This window comes from Malania oleifera, chromosome 2, assembly GCF_029873635.1.
Source record: "Malania oleifera isolate guangnan ecotype guangnan chromosome 2, ASM2987363v1, whole genome shotgun sequence".
Taxonomy (NCBI): domain Eukaryota; kingdom Viridiplantae; phylum Streptophyta; class Magnoliopsida; order Santalales; family Ximeniaceae; genus Malania; species Malania oleifera.
The window spans coordinates 83367558-83381763 of NC_080418.1; the positions used below are offsets into that span (position 1 = coordinate 83367558).

At 36.2% G+C, this 14206-nt stretch overlaps 1 protein-coding gene across 2 annotated transcripts in view; it reads left to right on the forward strand.

Annotated features, from left to right (window-relative positions):
- The window catches only part of LOC131149659 (persulfide dioxygenase ETHE1 homolog, mitochondrial), a 48577-nt gene extending 35059 nt beyond the window's left edge, over positions 1-13518 (forward strand). For both annotated transcript variants that reach the window (XM_058100299.1, XM_058100300.1), the window contains 7 exons: positions 5130-5264; positions 5352-5393; positions 5489-5548; positions 5639-5692; positions 6445-6469; positions 6630-6746; positions 13272-13518. In XM_058100299.1, the coding sequence (XP_057956282.1) occupies positions 5130-5264; positions 5352-5393; positions 5489-5548; positions 5639-5692; positions 6445-6469; positions 6630-6736 (423 nt within the window). In that variant the 3' untranslated portion in view covers positions 6737-6746; positions 13272-13518. The remainder of the gene's footprint in view (positions 1-5129; positions 5265-5351; positions 5394-5488; positions 5549-5638; positions 5693-6444; positions 6470-6629; positions 6747-13271) is intronic.
- Positions 13519-14206: the final 688 nt, after the last annotated feature.

A 14206-nucleotide genomic window follows, 5' to 3' on the forward strand; every position in this document is an offset into this window, starting at 1 on the left:
TCATAACTTTTTATTATTAATTCTTAAACAGGCTTGACCTGGGGCTGTATGCTACATAATGCCAGAAATCTGGACTGCATGTTTCTCCTTTTCTCTTCTTTGTTTTTCTTCATTCCTCACTTTCTCCTTAACCCTAATTGCTGTATTTTATTCTTTAAATATTCAATTTGTTTTTGATTTCTGACGTGATATCGGAGCAATAAGCTCATTTGAATCTGAGAAATCTGGTTGTTGGTTAGCCTCTTTTCCTTCTCGAGTGAGAGATCTTCTCTCTGGTTTGAGAGCAGTTTAAGCTTTTCCTTTTCTTGCTGTTCAGTCGTGTGCATCCTTCATTTGGTGCTTTATTTGATGTCTTCTATTCATGATGTAAAAGCAGTCTTAATTTTTTCTTCTTAGAGGATATGATTGTGACTTTTCTCTGGTTTGAAAGTTGTTTAAGCCTTTTTTTCCCAACTGTTCAGTTGTATGCATCATCTATTTGGTGCTTTATTTGGTTATCTTCTATTCATAATGTAAAAGCAGTCTTTGTTTTTTTCATCTTAAGAAATATAGATTGCTAGTTGTAATGTGCCCCTGTTTAGCTGTAGTTGTTGCTGTTTCTTTGAAGGACTTCATGATTACCCTCGGAGTGGTGGTACTGCTGCTCTGTGATCGTGGATGCTGTTTATAATGCGCTATTGCTCTGCTTTGGCAGTGGATGCTGTTCCTTCATGCCTTTATTGTGTTATGTGCTATACTTATTCTAAAGTGTTGCAGCAATTATTCTATAGTCATGGCTGCCTCTCGAAGATTATGGAGTGCCTGCTTATGTATTTCTTTTTGCTGTATCTGCTTTGTTGTGGCCATGGATAACAACTACTACAAACAAAGTGTTAAGTCCCACTTGGTGGGTGGGCTACTTGTATTCTTTTCCGCCAATTTACATGATCGGTCACTATCTCATTCCAAGTTATTTTAGGTCTTGTACCCCCCCTTCTACTATCTCACTCCTCCTTGGTGCACTGTTTGGCCTACACTGCACATGCCCAACTTAGATCTGCCCTCACCATCTGAGTTGTCTGTTCCTTATCTTATCTTCTACATGATCTATGCCTAACTTACCGTGAATTTGTTCATTCCTTAATTTATCATTTAACATTAAACCACTCATCCACCTTAGCATTCTCATTTTGGAATTTTCTACTTTTTGAATATGTTTTTTCTTAGTTGCCCAACATTTTGATCCATATAGTATAACTAGTTTTACTATTGTCCTATAGAACATTTTTTTTAATTCTAAGGATATTCTACGATCACACAACACGCTCTCAACACTTGTCCATTTTACTCAACTTGCTTTAACTCTATGTATTTCATCTTCTTCAATTTCTGCTTCATCATAGATCCAAGGTATTGAGATCTACTAGTGTTTTGAATTTCTTGACCATTGAGTTTAATCATATCTCAAATATATGTCATACTATGATTGAAATTACATTTCATATATTCTATATTTCTACTTATCCTAAAATCTCTAGATTCTAAAGCTTCTCTCCATAAATTCTTACTTAAATTCTACTCCACCATAATTTTCATCAACAATATCATCTGCAAACAACATGCAACGCGGAACTCATTTTGGATGCTCTAGTAAGTTCATCCATCACTAGTTCAAATAGACAAGGGCTTAAAGCAGATCCTTGATGTACACTTATTGTAATTGGAAATTTCCTAGACTCTCCATATGTAGTCCTAAAGTTAGTCATTACTCCATCATACATATCCTTAATGACTTTAATATACTTACTACATACGCCCTTTTCCCTATCATACGCTTTATTTAAGTTAATAAAAACCATATGCAAGCCCCTTTTTTTCTTTAAAATATTCCATTTATCTTCTTAAAAGATATATGTCTTTTGTAGTAGATCTCCTAGGCATAAAACCAAATTGATTTTTTGAGACTCTCTTTTCCAACCTTAATCTTTGTTCAATTACCGTTTACCATAGTTTCATTGTATGACTCATAAGTTTAATTGCATGATGGTTATTACAATTTTTAATATCTCATTTATTTTTGTATAGAGGTATCAAAGTGCTTTTTCCTCCATTCATCTAGCATTTTCTTAGTTTTTATATTGTGTTAAATAAATTATTTAACCATATAATTTCGTTATGACGCAAGCATTTCCAAACTTCGATTGGGATGTTATTTGGTCTTATAGTTTTTCCATTTTTCAATTTTTTTTTAATGCAAGCTTAGCTTCTTTAGCTCTAATTTTGCGAATAAATCTCATATTTTTAGCCTTTTTCTCATTTGTTAATTCTAAGTTTAAGCCCTCTATTTGGTTTTCATTAAATAGTTTATTAAAGTAACTTCGCTATTCTTATTTTATGTCTTCTAACTAAACCAAGACAATATCATCTTTTTCCTCTTCTTTTGGTATCTAGATAAATTATTATATGATCTATGTTTAGCTTCACGAATGGCCTTTTATGCATCTTTTCTTGCCTCTTGATACTTATAAAAGTTTTCCATGTTTCTACGTTTTTTTTTTTCTTTTCATTTTTGACTTTTTAGACATTTTGATCCTACCACCAACTTCCTTTACTATTTGAGAATTTTTCTCTGGATTCATCTAAAATATCTTTTTCTATCTTTTTAATAAAGCTAGCTATTCTAATCCAAAGATTGTTTGTATCTACGCTATCCCTTATTTGTCCAATCACCATCTTTGATAATTTTATCTTTAAAATTTATTGTATTTTCTCCCTTAATGTTCCACCTCCTAGTTATCTTGCATTGACTTATATTACCCTATCTCTTCCATTTTTTTAATTCATATATCTTACACTAAAACTCTATGTAGTGCAGTTAAGCTTTCACCTGGGATAACTTTACCATTATTGCATAATAAATGATCTACCATCCTAGTTAAGAAAAAAATCTATTTGACATTTATCCACTCTTGAACATTATTTAGTGTTCTTCTCTCTTCTTAAAACAAATATTCATTGTAATAAGTTCATATGACATTGCGAAGTCTAAAGATTAATTACCCAGACTCATTTTTATCTCCATGTCTATGTCCTCCATGTATCCTTTCATAACTTTTATTATCCTTTCCAATGTGTCCACTAGCTCCTATGAATATTTTATCAGCCCTTGATATCTCTTGTAAAGTATCCATATTTTCCCGAAATTGTCTTTTAAGGTTTTTTACTAAGCCTATTTGAGGAGCACAAGAACTAATGACATTTATTATCTCTTAGCCTAAGACCATCTTGATTTTTATGATTCTATTCCCTACTCTTTTGACATCTACACACTATCTTGTGGCCATCGATGCCTCTTGAAATTCTCTGGTGCTTGCTTTGGTTCATCCCAGGTTGCTAGTTTGGTGCTGGTATGTGCAGATTTGTGGTGGTTATTGGGCATGTTCTGGCCACTACACACGCAGAGCCCCTACGGATCCTTTTAATGTGCAAATCACAGCCATCGAATTGGATGGATCCTCCAATTACTTGTTGTGGTCTCAAGTAGGACAAACATATATTAACACAAAAGGGAAGTCCAAGTATGTGCTACATTCTCTGCCATCTCCCGACTCCCAAGGATTGTGAAGATTGGATGCAAGAGAATGACAACTGTTCGTCTGTTCGTTGAATAGCATGGGGCGACAAATTGCTGCGGATGTGATGTTTCATACAACCACCAAAGTTGTATGGGATGATCTTTGTGAAAGATTCTGACAAGATAAATATCAAACACATATTTTTTCTTAGTATGAGAAGTTTCTAAAATTTGACCAAGAAAGGTGGTCCATTAGTGAGCATTATAGCATTCTCAATTGTATGTGGGATAAACTCCCAATATCTACCAACCAATTAGTTTCTGCATTGAAATGATTTAGAGGCAATGAGCAGGGTTCTTGGCTGCTAAATTTTTGTTTGCGTTGAATTATGAACTTCAATCCATTCATGATCAAATTCGTGAATCCATACCATTAACGAATGAAGCATATCAAATCATCAAAGATGGTTCTTAGTCCTTTTTTCAAGTTTCTTGCTTCAATTGTTCAGCCATGATCGGTACTGCCTCCAACCATGGTAAGAAAACTGCTAGAGGATGAGGCTGAGGTTTGGAGGGCAATCTTGGCTGCAAAATCCTTTTTTGCGTTGAATTGTGAGCTTGAATCCATTCATGATCAAATTCGTGAATCCATACCATTAACGAATGAAGCATATCAGATAATCAAATATGGTTCTCAGTCCTCTTTTCATGTTTCTTGCTTCAATCCTTCAGCCATGGTCATTACTGCCTCCAACCATGGTTAGGAAAACTACTAGAGGATGACACCGAGGTTTGGAGGGCAATCATGGGAGAGGTAATGCATCAGGACAAGGAGTTCGTCATGTCAATTCTTGTACACATGAAAACCATACTATTAATTGGTGGGATCTCAATGGAAACTGATTTGGGCCAAGAAGTGTCTTGGGAAGGGTGATTTCAAGGACTAAAAATTTCAATTTCAACAAAAAATTTAAGGGTCTCGATTTACAAAAAACTTGATGGAATTTTTTTTGATTTTAATAGAAGTATCGATTTTGATTTAAAGAAACATAGGGAAGTTATAATAAATTATGAAAATTGAGAATGGAACTTTAGGAAATATTGATGGAAATTTCAAGATTGATGTCAATTTTGATTTTGATTTTAAAAAATGATGCCAATATGCAGCAAAGCATTTGGAGCGATTCTTTTTCCATTTCTTGTCCCTGTCCTTTTAGATTGTGCTCTAAGCCAAACAGATTTATTTCTTTCTAATTGGAGTGGCTTTCTAGTATCTTGGAATCTTCATTTCAGGGGACTTCTGAGCCAAACAGATAGTGTTCAGACTTGCCTTTTTTGTGCGTTGAACCAAGCTAGGTTGGGTGATAACTGATATTTATGCACCTCCAGTTTGAGGGTGGGTTTTATGGCCATTTTTGTCCTAGTGTAGTAACAGGTACTTTTGTCATCAAGAATGAAAATACAGTGTGAAGCTTGTTTAGGAGAAATCTTCTTCTTTGACTGTAATCTATTTTCTTCTCCTCTTCTCTTTTATTCATCTATTGTTAATTTTGTTTTTGCTTTTTGCTTTTTGCAGGTTCGCGCTACTCCTGGTCACACATTAGGATGTGTTACCTATGTTACAGGAGAAGGGCCTGACCAGCCTCAACCAAGGATGGCTTTCACTGGTGATGCTTTACTGATACGCGGATGTGGGAGAACGGATTTTCAGGTTTAGAATATTAATATTTATTTCTCTACCTTTAGCTTTCACTAGAGTCAAACTGCATGGTTTTTAAACTCTATGGTCTAACTGCAGGGGGGAAGTCCGTATCAACTGTACAAGTCAGTGCATTCACAGGCAAGGACATGAGATGCCCAGAAGGCATATTATATTTCACACACATGTACCAATAATTTTTCCACTAGAACTTATGCTTTCAACTTTACATACAGATTTTCACATTGCCCAAGGATACATTGGTCTATCCTGCTCATGATTACAAAGGATTCACTGTATGGAACCATCTGGTGTCTATTGTTTCTAGAATGTTTGATACAAACTAGCTAATGTTTGCTTATGCAAGATTTGTGTTTGAGATTTAGGTTAGTACTGTGGGGGAGGAGATGATGTACAATCCTCGGTTGACAAAAGATGAGGTAATTCTTCTGGATTGATGCATCTTTTTCTGCTCTCTTTGGTTAGTTTGTCTAAATTCCTCTACTGTTATCTAGTTATTATAGAATGTGATCCTTAGGCTGTAATGCACGACATCATCAACTGTTAACCTTTTCAGAGTCCATCTTTCCGTGGTTGACTAAATAATTTTGATTTCCTTTTAAACTTAATGGCTTTTTTTCCCTGTTACAAGCTGAGTAGAATTCCATATTAACATTCTCATGGAGCTTAGCCATCAATATTTCAGTTGTAATTCTTGTCGTGGATTTTTAAGCTTTAGTTTAGTGGCTGATTGTTATGCCACCCTATATGACTTCACCATTTTAATGTACAGCTTGGACATTTTGATTGACAAATAAATGTGTGCCTTCCTTTTTCAACAATGAATGATAAAAATAAGAAGCAAGAGCCTAGCCCGAGATAACCAGAGCTCCTCTAGCTCTAGCTTTGACGCAGCATGCTAAGGATGATAACTCATTCATATGAGTGATATGGACCACAACTCTTGTTGTTTATGTCATGGATATGTGCCAAAATCCAAATTGGGGAAAAAAAGTCAAAATCTACGATAATGTGGGGTTTGAAGTAATATCTGTTTAGTCAATCAATTGTCAAACAAAATTATTTATGTTTGTAATTACTAGACATCAACTAACAATTGTTGATAGAAAGAAAAATAATTAAGAAGATGATCTTTTTCTCATTTTTTTCTGTTTTTGTTCTTCTTTTGCAGGAAACCTTTAAGAATATCATGGAAAGTAAGTAAAGCCAAGCTGGTCTTGCAAATTTGTGACATAAATCTGTTACACTTACTATAGACTTCCTTTGTTTTTTGTTTTTTATTTTTTATTTTATTTTTGTTTATTTTTGTGTTTTTAAATTTTTTATCCAACTACTAATAAGTGTTAATTAATACAGATTTGAACCTAGAATATCCAAAGATGATTGACATAGCTGTCCCTGCAAATATGGTCTGTGGCTTGCAAAATCTCTATGCAAAGCCTTCTGAGGCTGTGTCAAAGTAGGCGTGACAAGGTATGGTAGTTTACTGCAATCTTTGAAGAAAGTATTTTGGTGAAGATTCAGAAGTTATGCTATTTGCATTAACTTTTTGTCTGGCTAAGACTTCTAAGTTAAGCCCAATGTTACTTGAAAATGTAGGCCCAAACATGCATTTTTTTTTTTTTTTTTTCCCAATTCTGCTTGTGTTGGGTTCAACCCTTGTTGCATTGCAAAATTAATAGTGTGATGGTGGGATATGCAACCACGGATGTTGGTTGAAGTGGTATTCGTGCAGAGTGGATTCCATGGGTAGAGCTACTATTTTTCTATTGACTTACAAGAGAGCTCAAGCAAGGCATGTGAACAAATAGGGACTCAGTTTAGGTAACTTTGGAGTTTATTTAGTGAATTTGCCTGCGAAAGGCTACATTATCTTGGCACTATTGTGTTGGAATATATGATAACTTATGTGCGCGCCACTTAACAAAACTATTTTTCTTGAATGATAAATAACAATTATGAGTTGTCTAAATTTTAACAGCCTTCACATTTTGGGAATTCCGAGTCTAGGTGTGTAATTGCATTTTGTTTTAGGACTCAAATAAGACCAACGAAAAATAGCAGTAAGGCCTTTGAAAGAGACATTGAAAAAAGACAATTGATGACTAGTTTATGAACATGACTTTTAGATCTTGATGGATTCACTCAAAGTTGGGTATGGACAATTTCCGCTAATTGGTGGAAGAGAATCCTTCAAGTTAGTGTCGATAGAAAGGAAAATTGTAAGCACATGGATAAGGTGGGGGTAGGAGGTTTCATTTGATTGGAAGAGAAAACTCAGTTACACAGCCAATGGATAAGGATCACCTTATCTGCTGCAAGATGGGTAGGTGAATATTTGCTATCGCTCTAATTGAAGTTGGAGACGGTCATGCTCTATAGGGCAAATTCAATATTGGGTGGCAATTAAATCAAATAATTATGGTTCTTTTCTGGAACTAGGTCTATGATAAGGGTCCATCGATCTTCATTCCTGGTGGCATGGAAGGGGAAGGATTGTGTATATTTCTGCACGAGTTTTGGGAGCTGGAGCTCGTAGGGTTGGAGGAAATGAGCAAAAATCAAGGCTTAATATTTGGGGAATCGTGGTCACCAGAGTTGGAAGGAGGTTCTTTCTGGTTTCTCAGAGAAAGCAAAGGGGTGTTTGGATGGTGTTGTGAGAGTTGTGGAAGTTGTTGGCAAGTTCTGGAGCAGTGGCAGCTGGTGATCCCGTAGGCTCTATGAAAACTAAGGTTTGCAAGAGGAAGGGGACGAACATGCATGCAGTAGAAAGAAGGGCGGGCCTCAATTGGGTTGGTCCTGGATTAAATACACCAAAATATTTTGGCCCATGTGCTGGAGAACAAGTCATGGTCTTGCCAGGGGAATGTGGCACACTTGTACATGTTTTTAGCAATAGAAGCCAAATTATCGATGGGCTTTCTAGGAAGTCTTACGCGCCTATAGGCTTTTTAGCACACTAGGGGTTTTTTTTGTGCTGCAGTGAGACAGCCTGTTCTTTTAGGGCCATGGCCATCCAACTTCGGGGGCTCATAATACTTTTGAAGAGGAGAGAACAAATAAGTTCTCAAACTCAATTCTTCCCTCAGAACACTTGGAAGTATGGAAGCGGATCATGCGGCAGTGGGTGTCAAAACAATGGAGTGCAGCAGAATCAGCCTTGCTCAAAGTGAAAAGAGGGTAGGGAAACAGCATTGCAGAAACCTCTTCTCTGACTGGGGTGGTCAATGGGAAGGAGCTACCCAAACCTTTTTCCAGAGGGCTGAGAGATGGGGGAAGGGAAGCAATGAAGAGTGTTGAGCTTACCAGAGAGGCTTCTAAGGATGATGGTTGTCAAGAGGCCCACATGGTAGATAATGATATTGCTGTTCACTTTGGGAACAAGAACGGTACAAGTTCCAGCAATGATAAGGTGAGACTGATTGGGATGAAACATCCTTAGGTTGCCAAAAAATCAACAAAGCCAAAGGTTACACTTGTTTGAGGTGTAAGAGTAAGGATAAAGGGGTTGGTTCAATTGAGGGGAGTTCTAGGTTACTGAGAGGCCAATTAAATTCTTGATAAGAAGTGATGGCAATTTTTACATCGAGATTGAAGTGGGATGAAAATAGATCTTAAAAAAAAAGGTTAGTGAGGAAACCCCTACTGAGAAGAAATGGAGAGATGTGTTAGTTGAGGAGGGTGATTTGGATAGTGACTGATTTTGATGGAGGGCTACTTATAGATGAGGTTCACGAATAAGGAGGCGTTTGATCAAGATTATTCAAATTTTATTTGTCTGCCTCCTTGCAGTCTCCATCTCCATAGGATAACTTAGAAGGAGATCATGGTTTGGGAAATGATGAAGAAAATGAGGCGGAAGACGAGTGAGAGTGAAGAGATCCATTTCTCTATTTCTTTTGTCGCATTTTCAAAATATGGTGGATAAGAAGGGCTTGCGGTTTGTTGATTTGGAGCGTAAGGAAGTCCTTGGATGGTGGTAAAACTAAGGCTAGGAAGGGAAAATGAGAAGGCTAATTTGCAGTGCTCTATCAACTATGGCGAAAAAGGTTTGAAATGAGGTTTTCTTAAATCATAGGTAGCACTTTCTTTATGGGGTGGGCAGGTATGGTGTGGGTTTTGTTTGGAGGGTGGGCACTTGTGGTTTGGGTAGTCTTTTTCCTCTTCTTTGTTTTTATTTTCTGTTTTGAAGATATCTTATCCTCTCTCTCTCGTGTTATCTTTTTCTCTTAATATATCTTCTTTTGTTATCTAAAAGTATTTTAGGACTAAAATGAAGTCCTGCTTAGCATGGATGAAAATATGACATCATCTGGTTAACTTAAGCTTGAGGCAGTTTAATTAACTTAACTACTTATTGCTTGATTAAGGATTAAAAAGGATTAGTGGATTATTAAATAAGTAGGATAAGTGGTATCATCAATTGAGAAAAAAAAATCAAACTGATAATAGTGGTTAGACTTAAATAATCATCTCCCATAAAATAAACTGAAATACTTGAACTCAATCAATTAGGGGTGTACAAGCCAAAAATCGGACTGAAACTGGACCGAAATCCTCTTTGGTTCAGTTTTTCGGTTCTCAGTTTGGGTGTTTAAAAATAAAAATTCAATGTTGGTTTTGATTTCTAATTGAACCGAAATGAAAAATTGAATAAATAATTATGTATGTTAAATTTTATATAATATTAAAGGTAAAATCGTATATATATTCATAAATATTTAATCATTTGACCATAATTTCTAATTCCACCCTATCAATAAAAAAATTCTTTATTTTTTTTTTGAAAGAAATAAATTTTACTTATAACTTAGAATAATAGTAGGTTATTAGAATGGGAAAGGTATTTTATATAAGTGTTGAGGCTCCCCCACCTTTTAAGTTTTTGATGTGGAATGAGTTCATTGAGTTGCCGCCCAGTTTGGCTTCCACAGGACCGCAACACAAAAAGAGTGCTGCCTGCCTGCCCACTTGCCAAATGCAATTGCATGTCCGGCCAGCCTTTGCAATGTACTCCAATCCTACATTGGTTGGAATTGGGAAGTGAATACATTTTCCTTCCTATAAATACTGGTTTTGTCCTGACCATGGAAGTTTGGCTTCAGCCCAATAGAAGGCATGGATATTTAGTTTACATATTGTTATTTCAAAATTTTTAAAAAAACTTAACTTAACTAAACCGAACTGAAAAATTGGCAGTTTGGTTGTATTTATTTATTGAGTGACGGTTTATGGTTCGATTTTGGTTTATAATTTTTGAAAAAACCAAGGAGCTGGTTTTGCCAATAAACGACTTGAGTAAGAACTGATTACAACCCTAGAATCAATATCAATGTCATTCTTGAGAAACTTAACCATCTTTAATGAATCAGAAATAAACTGAATACTTATTGAAGAAAATACAATAGAGGAGAAGAGGAGTGAGAGGGAAGATGAAAAATGAAGAGAGGAGAAAATTGCAATCGGTAGTCCTACAGTTGCGTAGAGCTCCAGGTCATCCCTCTTTATAAGTTCAGAAAAGATTGTAATGGGATAAATACCTCCATATCAATGGGATAAATAGCCCCATATCAATCTCATAATTACTAAAATAATATATCCCTTTCTAACACTCCTCCTCAAGCTGGAGGTGTATGATTATCGCCACAGAGAAGGTGGGCTTACATAAAGCATTTGTGAAAACATCTCCTAAATGATTATTTCACAAATGGAGGCCTTGCAATCTTCTTTAACACATCACAATACTTCAATATGTTGTCCTCTCTTGAACATTGGGTTGTTAGCAACATAAATGACTGCTTGATTATCATGAAACATATCCATGGGTTTTGTTATCTAGGTAAGTGACTTCAACCACACAAACTCAGTAACATTATGAGGCATAACTTGATATTTTTCTTCAGCACTAGATCCTATTGTGGTAGTTTGTTTCTTGTTATGTCAGATAACAAGATAACCACCCACAAACTGTACAATATTCATCAAATAATAGGCCTTTGATCTTCAGTTTAGCTGGCCCAATCTGTATTTGAGTATTCCGTAATGTCACGATTTCTATTATATTTACGTAACAAATGTGTTCCAGGAGAGCTCTTGAGATATGGAATAATCTTGCAAATAACGTCCCAGTTTGAGTGCTTGAGATTTTCCCCATGAACAGACTCAGCACCCCACAGAAAATGATATATCATATCCAGCGACTGTAAAGTAGATCAACTTGCCTGTCAACTACCTATACCGAAGTTTGTCTTCAAAATTTGGTCCAATGTCCCTAAATAAATTTATGTTCGGACTTATAGGAGTATCAACTAGTTTTGCTCCTAGCATACTAATCTCATCTAGCAAGCCCAAGGTTTATTTTTGCCAAATAGGCACAACTCTTTCTCTTTCTTACACCATATTTATATGAATGCCAAAAAGAAAAAGAAAAAAAAAAGAAGTAACATAGAGTACCCAAGTCCTTTATTTGAAACTTTTTTTGAAGCTGCTATGTGACACGTACAATCCCGCTAAATTTGTCAAATGAGGCTCAAGAAGATTGCTTAAAACCATAGATGGCTATACCTCACCACTTTCCTTTTGAGCAACATACGAGAGGTTGCTGCATGTACACCTCATTTTGCAAAACTCTATAGAAGAAGGCATTCTTTGTGATAACCATACTCTTTAGGCCACGGTAAAGTTAAACTACTTTCATAAATTAGCATGACTTTGTTTTGTTTTGCATTAAATAAGTTCATACTAGCCATATTATTCATTAATTGAGTTAACTGATATTGGAAATTCCTTTTGACTTATTAGTGGTGGGAGGGGCTCTAGATGAAAGGAAATTATAAGGAATATGCTAAAACATAAACAACATTAGAGTTTGGGCAAAGAAAGAGAAAAAAAAAGAAAAGAAAAGGCAGGATGGGGCACACCTCTGGCAGCACTACAAACCCGCAATAGCCACCTGGCAGCTTAGCAAGCTGCTAGTGTCAGGTGACAGCACTGCAGGACCCTTGTTACCAGATGCTGCTGTTCTGCCATATTTCCAACCTAGAAGGAGACACTTGGCAGCAAGTAGCGGCTGTCTTGATCTTTCCAGCCCTGCAGAGCGGCCCCAACTCACAAAAGAATACCCCAAACTCCCGCTGTAAACCCTAGTTCTAGAGAGAGAGAGAGAGATCTGTGAAAATTCAGGGAAATTAAGAGAAAATCAAGTGAAAATACCAAAAATTGAGAGGGAAACTTAAACTAAGTTTGAAGAAACTGAAAATCAAGGTTGGTGTTCTTAATTTTCATTTATTCACCTAGAATTTTGGGTATCCAAAGGAAATAAGGGGTAGAAACTTGCATGGAATTGAATCTTAGTAAGGACTTTAGGCTTCTTTCGCCCCCCCCCCCCTCCAATTACTTGATATGGCTCTTTGGTTATCATAGCTGCATATTTTGTCTAGTTGGGAAATTTTCATGTGATAGATATTCATCTCGTAAGTATGATGGTTTTACTTACTATGTATAGGTTGTGTATGCAAGTGTTGAATTGCTATTGTGTGAAACAACTAGCACTACTTGTTGTTTTTGGTTGTGATATTTTGGAATTCAAGCAAGTAGGGATTGTCTTCCTTGGGTGAAAGGCCCTAAACCTTTGGAGGGCATTTTTGCATTAAGCGGTGGTTGGCCAAGCTGGACTTTGGCACTTGTTGGTATTTCTGTGTTAAGCAATGGTTGGCCAACCTGGAATTTGGCATTTGTGTGGGATAAAATGTGCAATGCTGCTATGTTAAAAAAAGTGCAAATGCATGCTATTTGGATGTTTTGCAATGGTAACTTTAGGTGAACAAATTGCTTAGAATAAAGAGTAATGCACATTGCTTAGAATATAGTGTGTATTCATGCACCTTATGATTATGCATGCATATAAGAAATCATATGTTAAAAGTATTAGAATCTTTATTTGAATAAGGAACAATTAAAAATGTATATGTTGCTTACCCTGTTCCTTTACAATTTCAGGTTTGAACTGAAGGAGAGCTCCACTTGTTAAGTTCTCCAAGAAATTGCCATTTTCGACATGTATTACAGATTGGCAAGGGGATGATAGAGATACTATGCTTGTATTTTGGTTGGCAGTTACGTATGTAGACTAGGTAGTGTGAAAATGTGTATTAAAGTACAATCCAATGTGAAGAGTTTGACACGAAGTAAATGTTTTTAGTATTAAATATTGTATCTTATGTTTTCAACAAATATTCACTGGTAATGAGTCTAACTTGTTTTAAAGTGAATTTTTTTATAAAACAAATTCTTGCCTAGGCCTAGTGTGGTAGTGCCCCCATCGGATTTTAGATGGGGTCATAACTGGTCTTGTGTCAAAAATAAGGACGTGATAGAGTGGTATCAGAGCTTTGGTTACACTGGGCCTTAAAGTAAGAGGGGAAGATAATATTAATTTGAGTAGCACCGGCCGAGTCCTTTTACTTGCATGTGGTAGGTCATTTATAGATTATGGTAGGCAAATTTAGGCATATATGTAAGTATAATGAGTGTGGCTTTGTTAGGATTGTTACTGAGTACACTTGATGTTTTCCTTTTCCTTTAAAGAGTGAGACAAAGGGGTGGTCGAACTTCTTCAACCCCACTAGAACAGGGTGTCAATTCGGAGCGGAATGATGGCTCAAAATAATCAACCGACTCAACAAAATAACCATGAAAGTTAGTTGAATCAACAACCAATAGTGGAGTGAGTGATAGGAGGGACATTGCTGAAAAATGAAAGTATATGGTGAAGGAGTTTTAAGACATTAAACCTTACTAGCTTCATAGGGAACCTCGAACCATTGGAGTTAGAGAACTGGCGGCGGAAGGTCAGGAAACTTTGTGATATGCTTAGAATTCTAGACGAGTATAGAGTCATTGTTGCGAGTTTTCTATTTGAAGGTGAAGCTAAC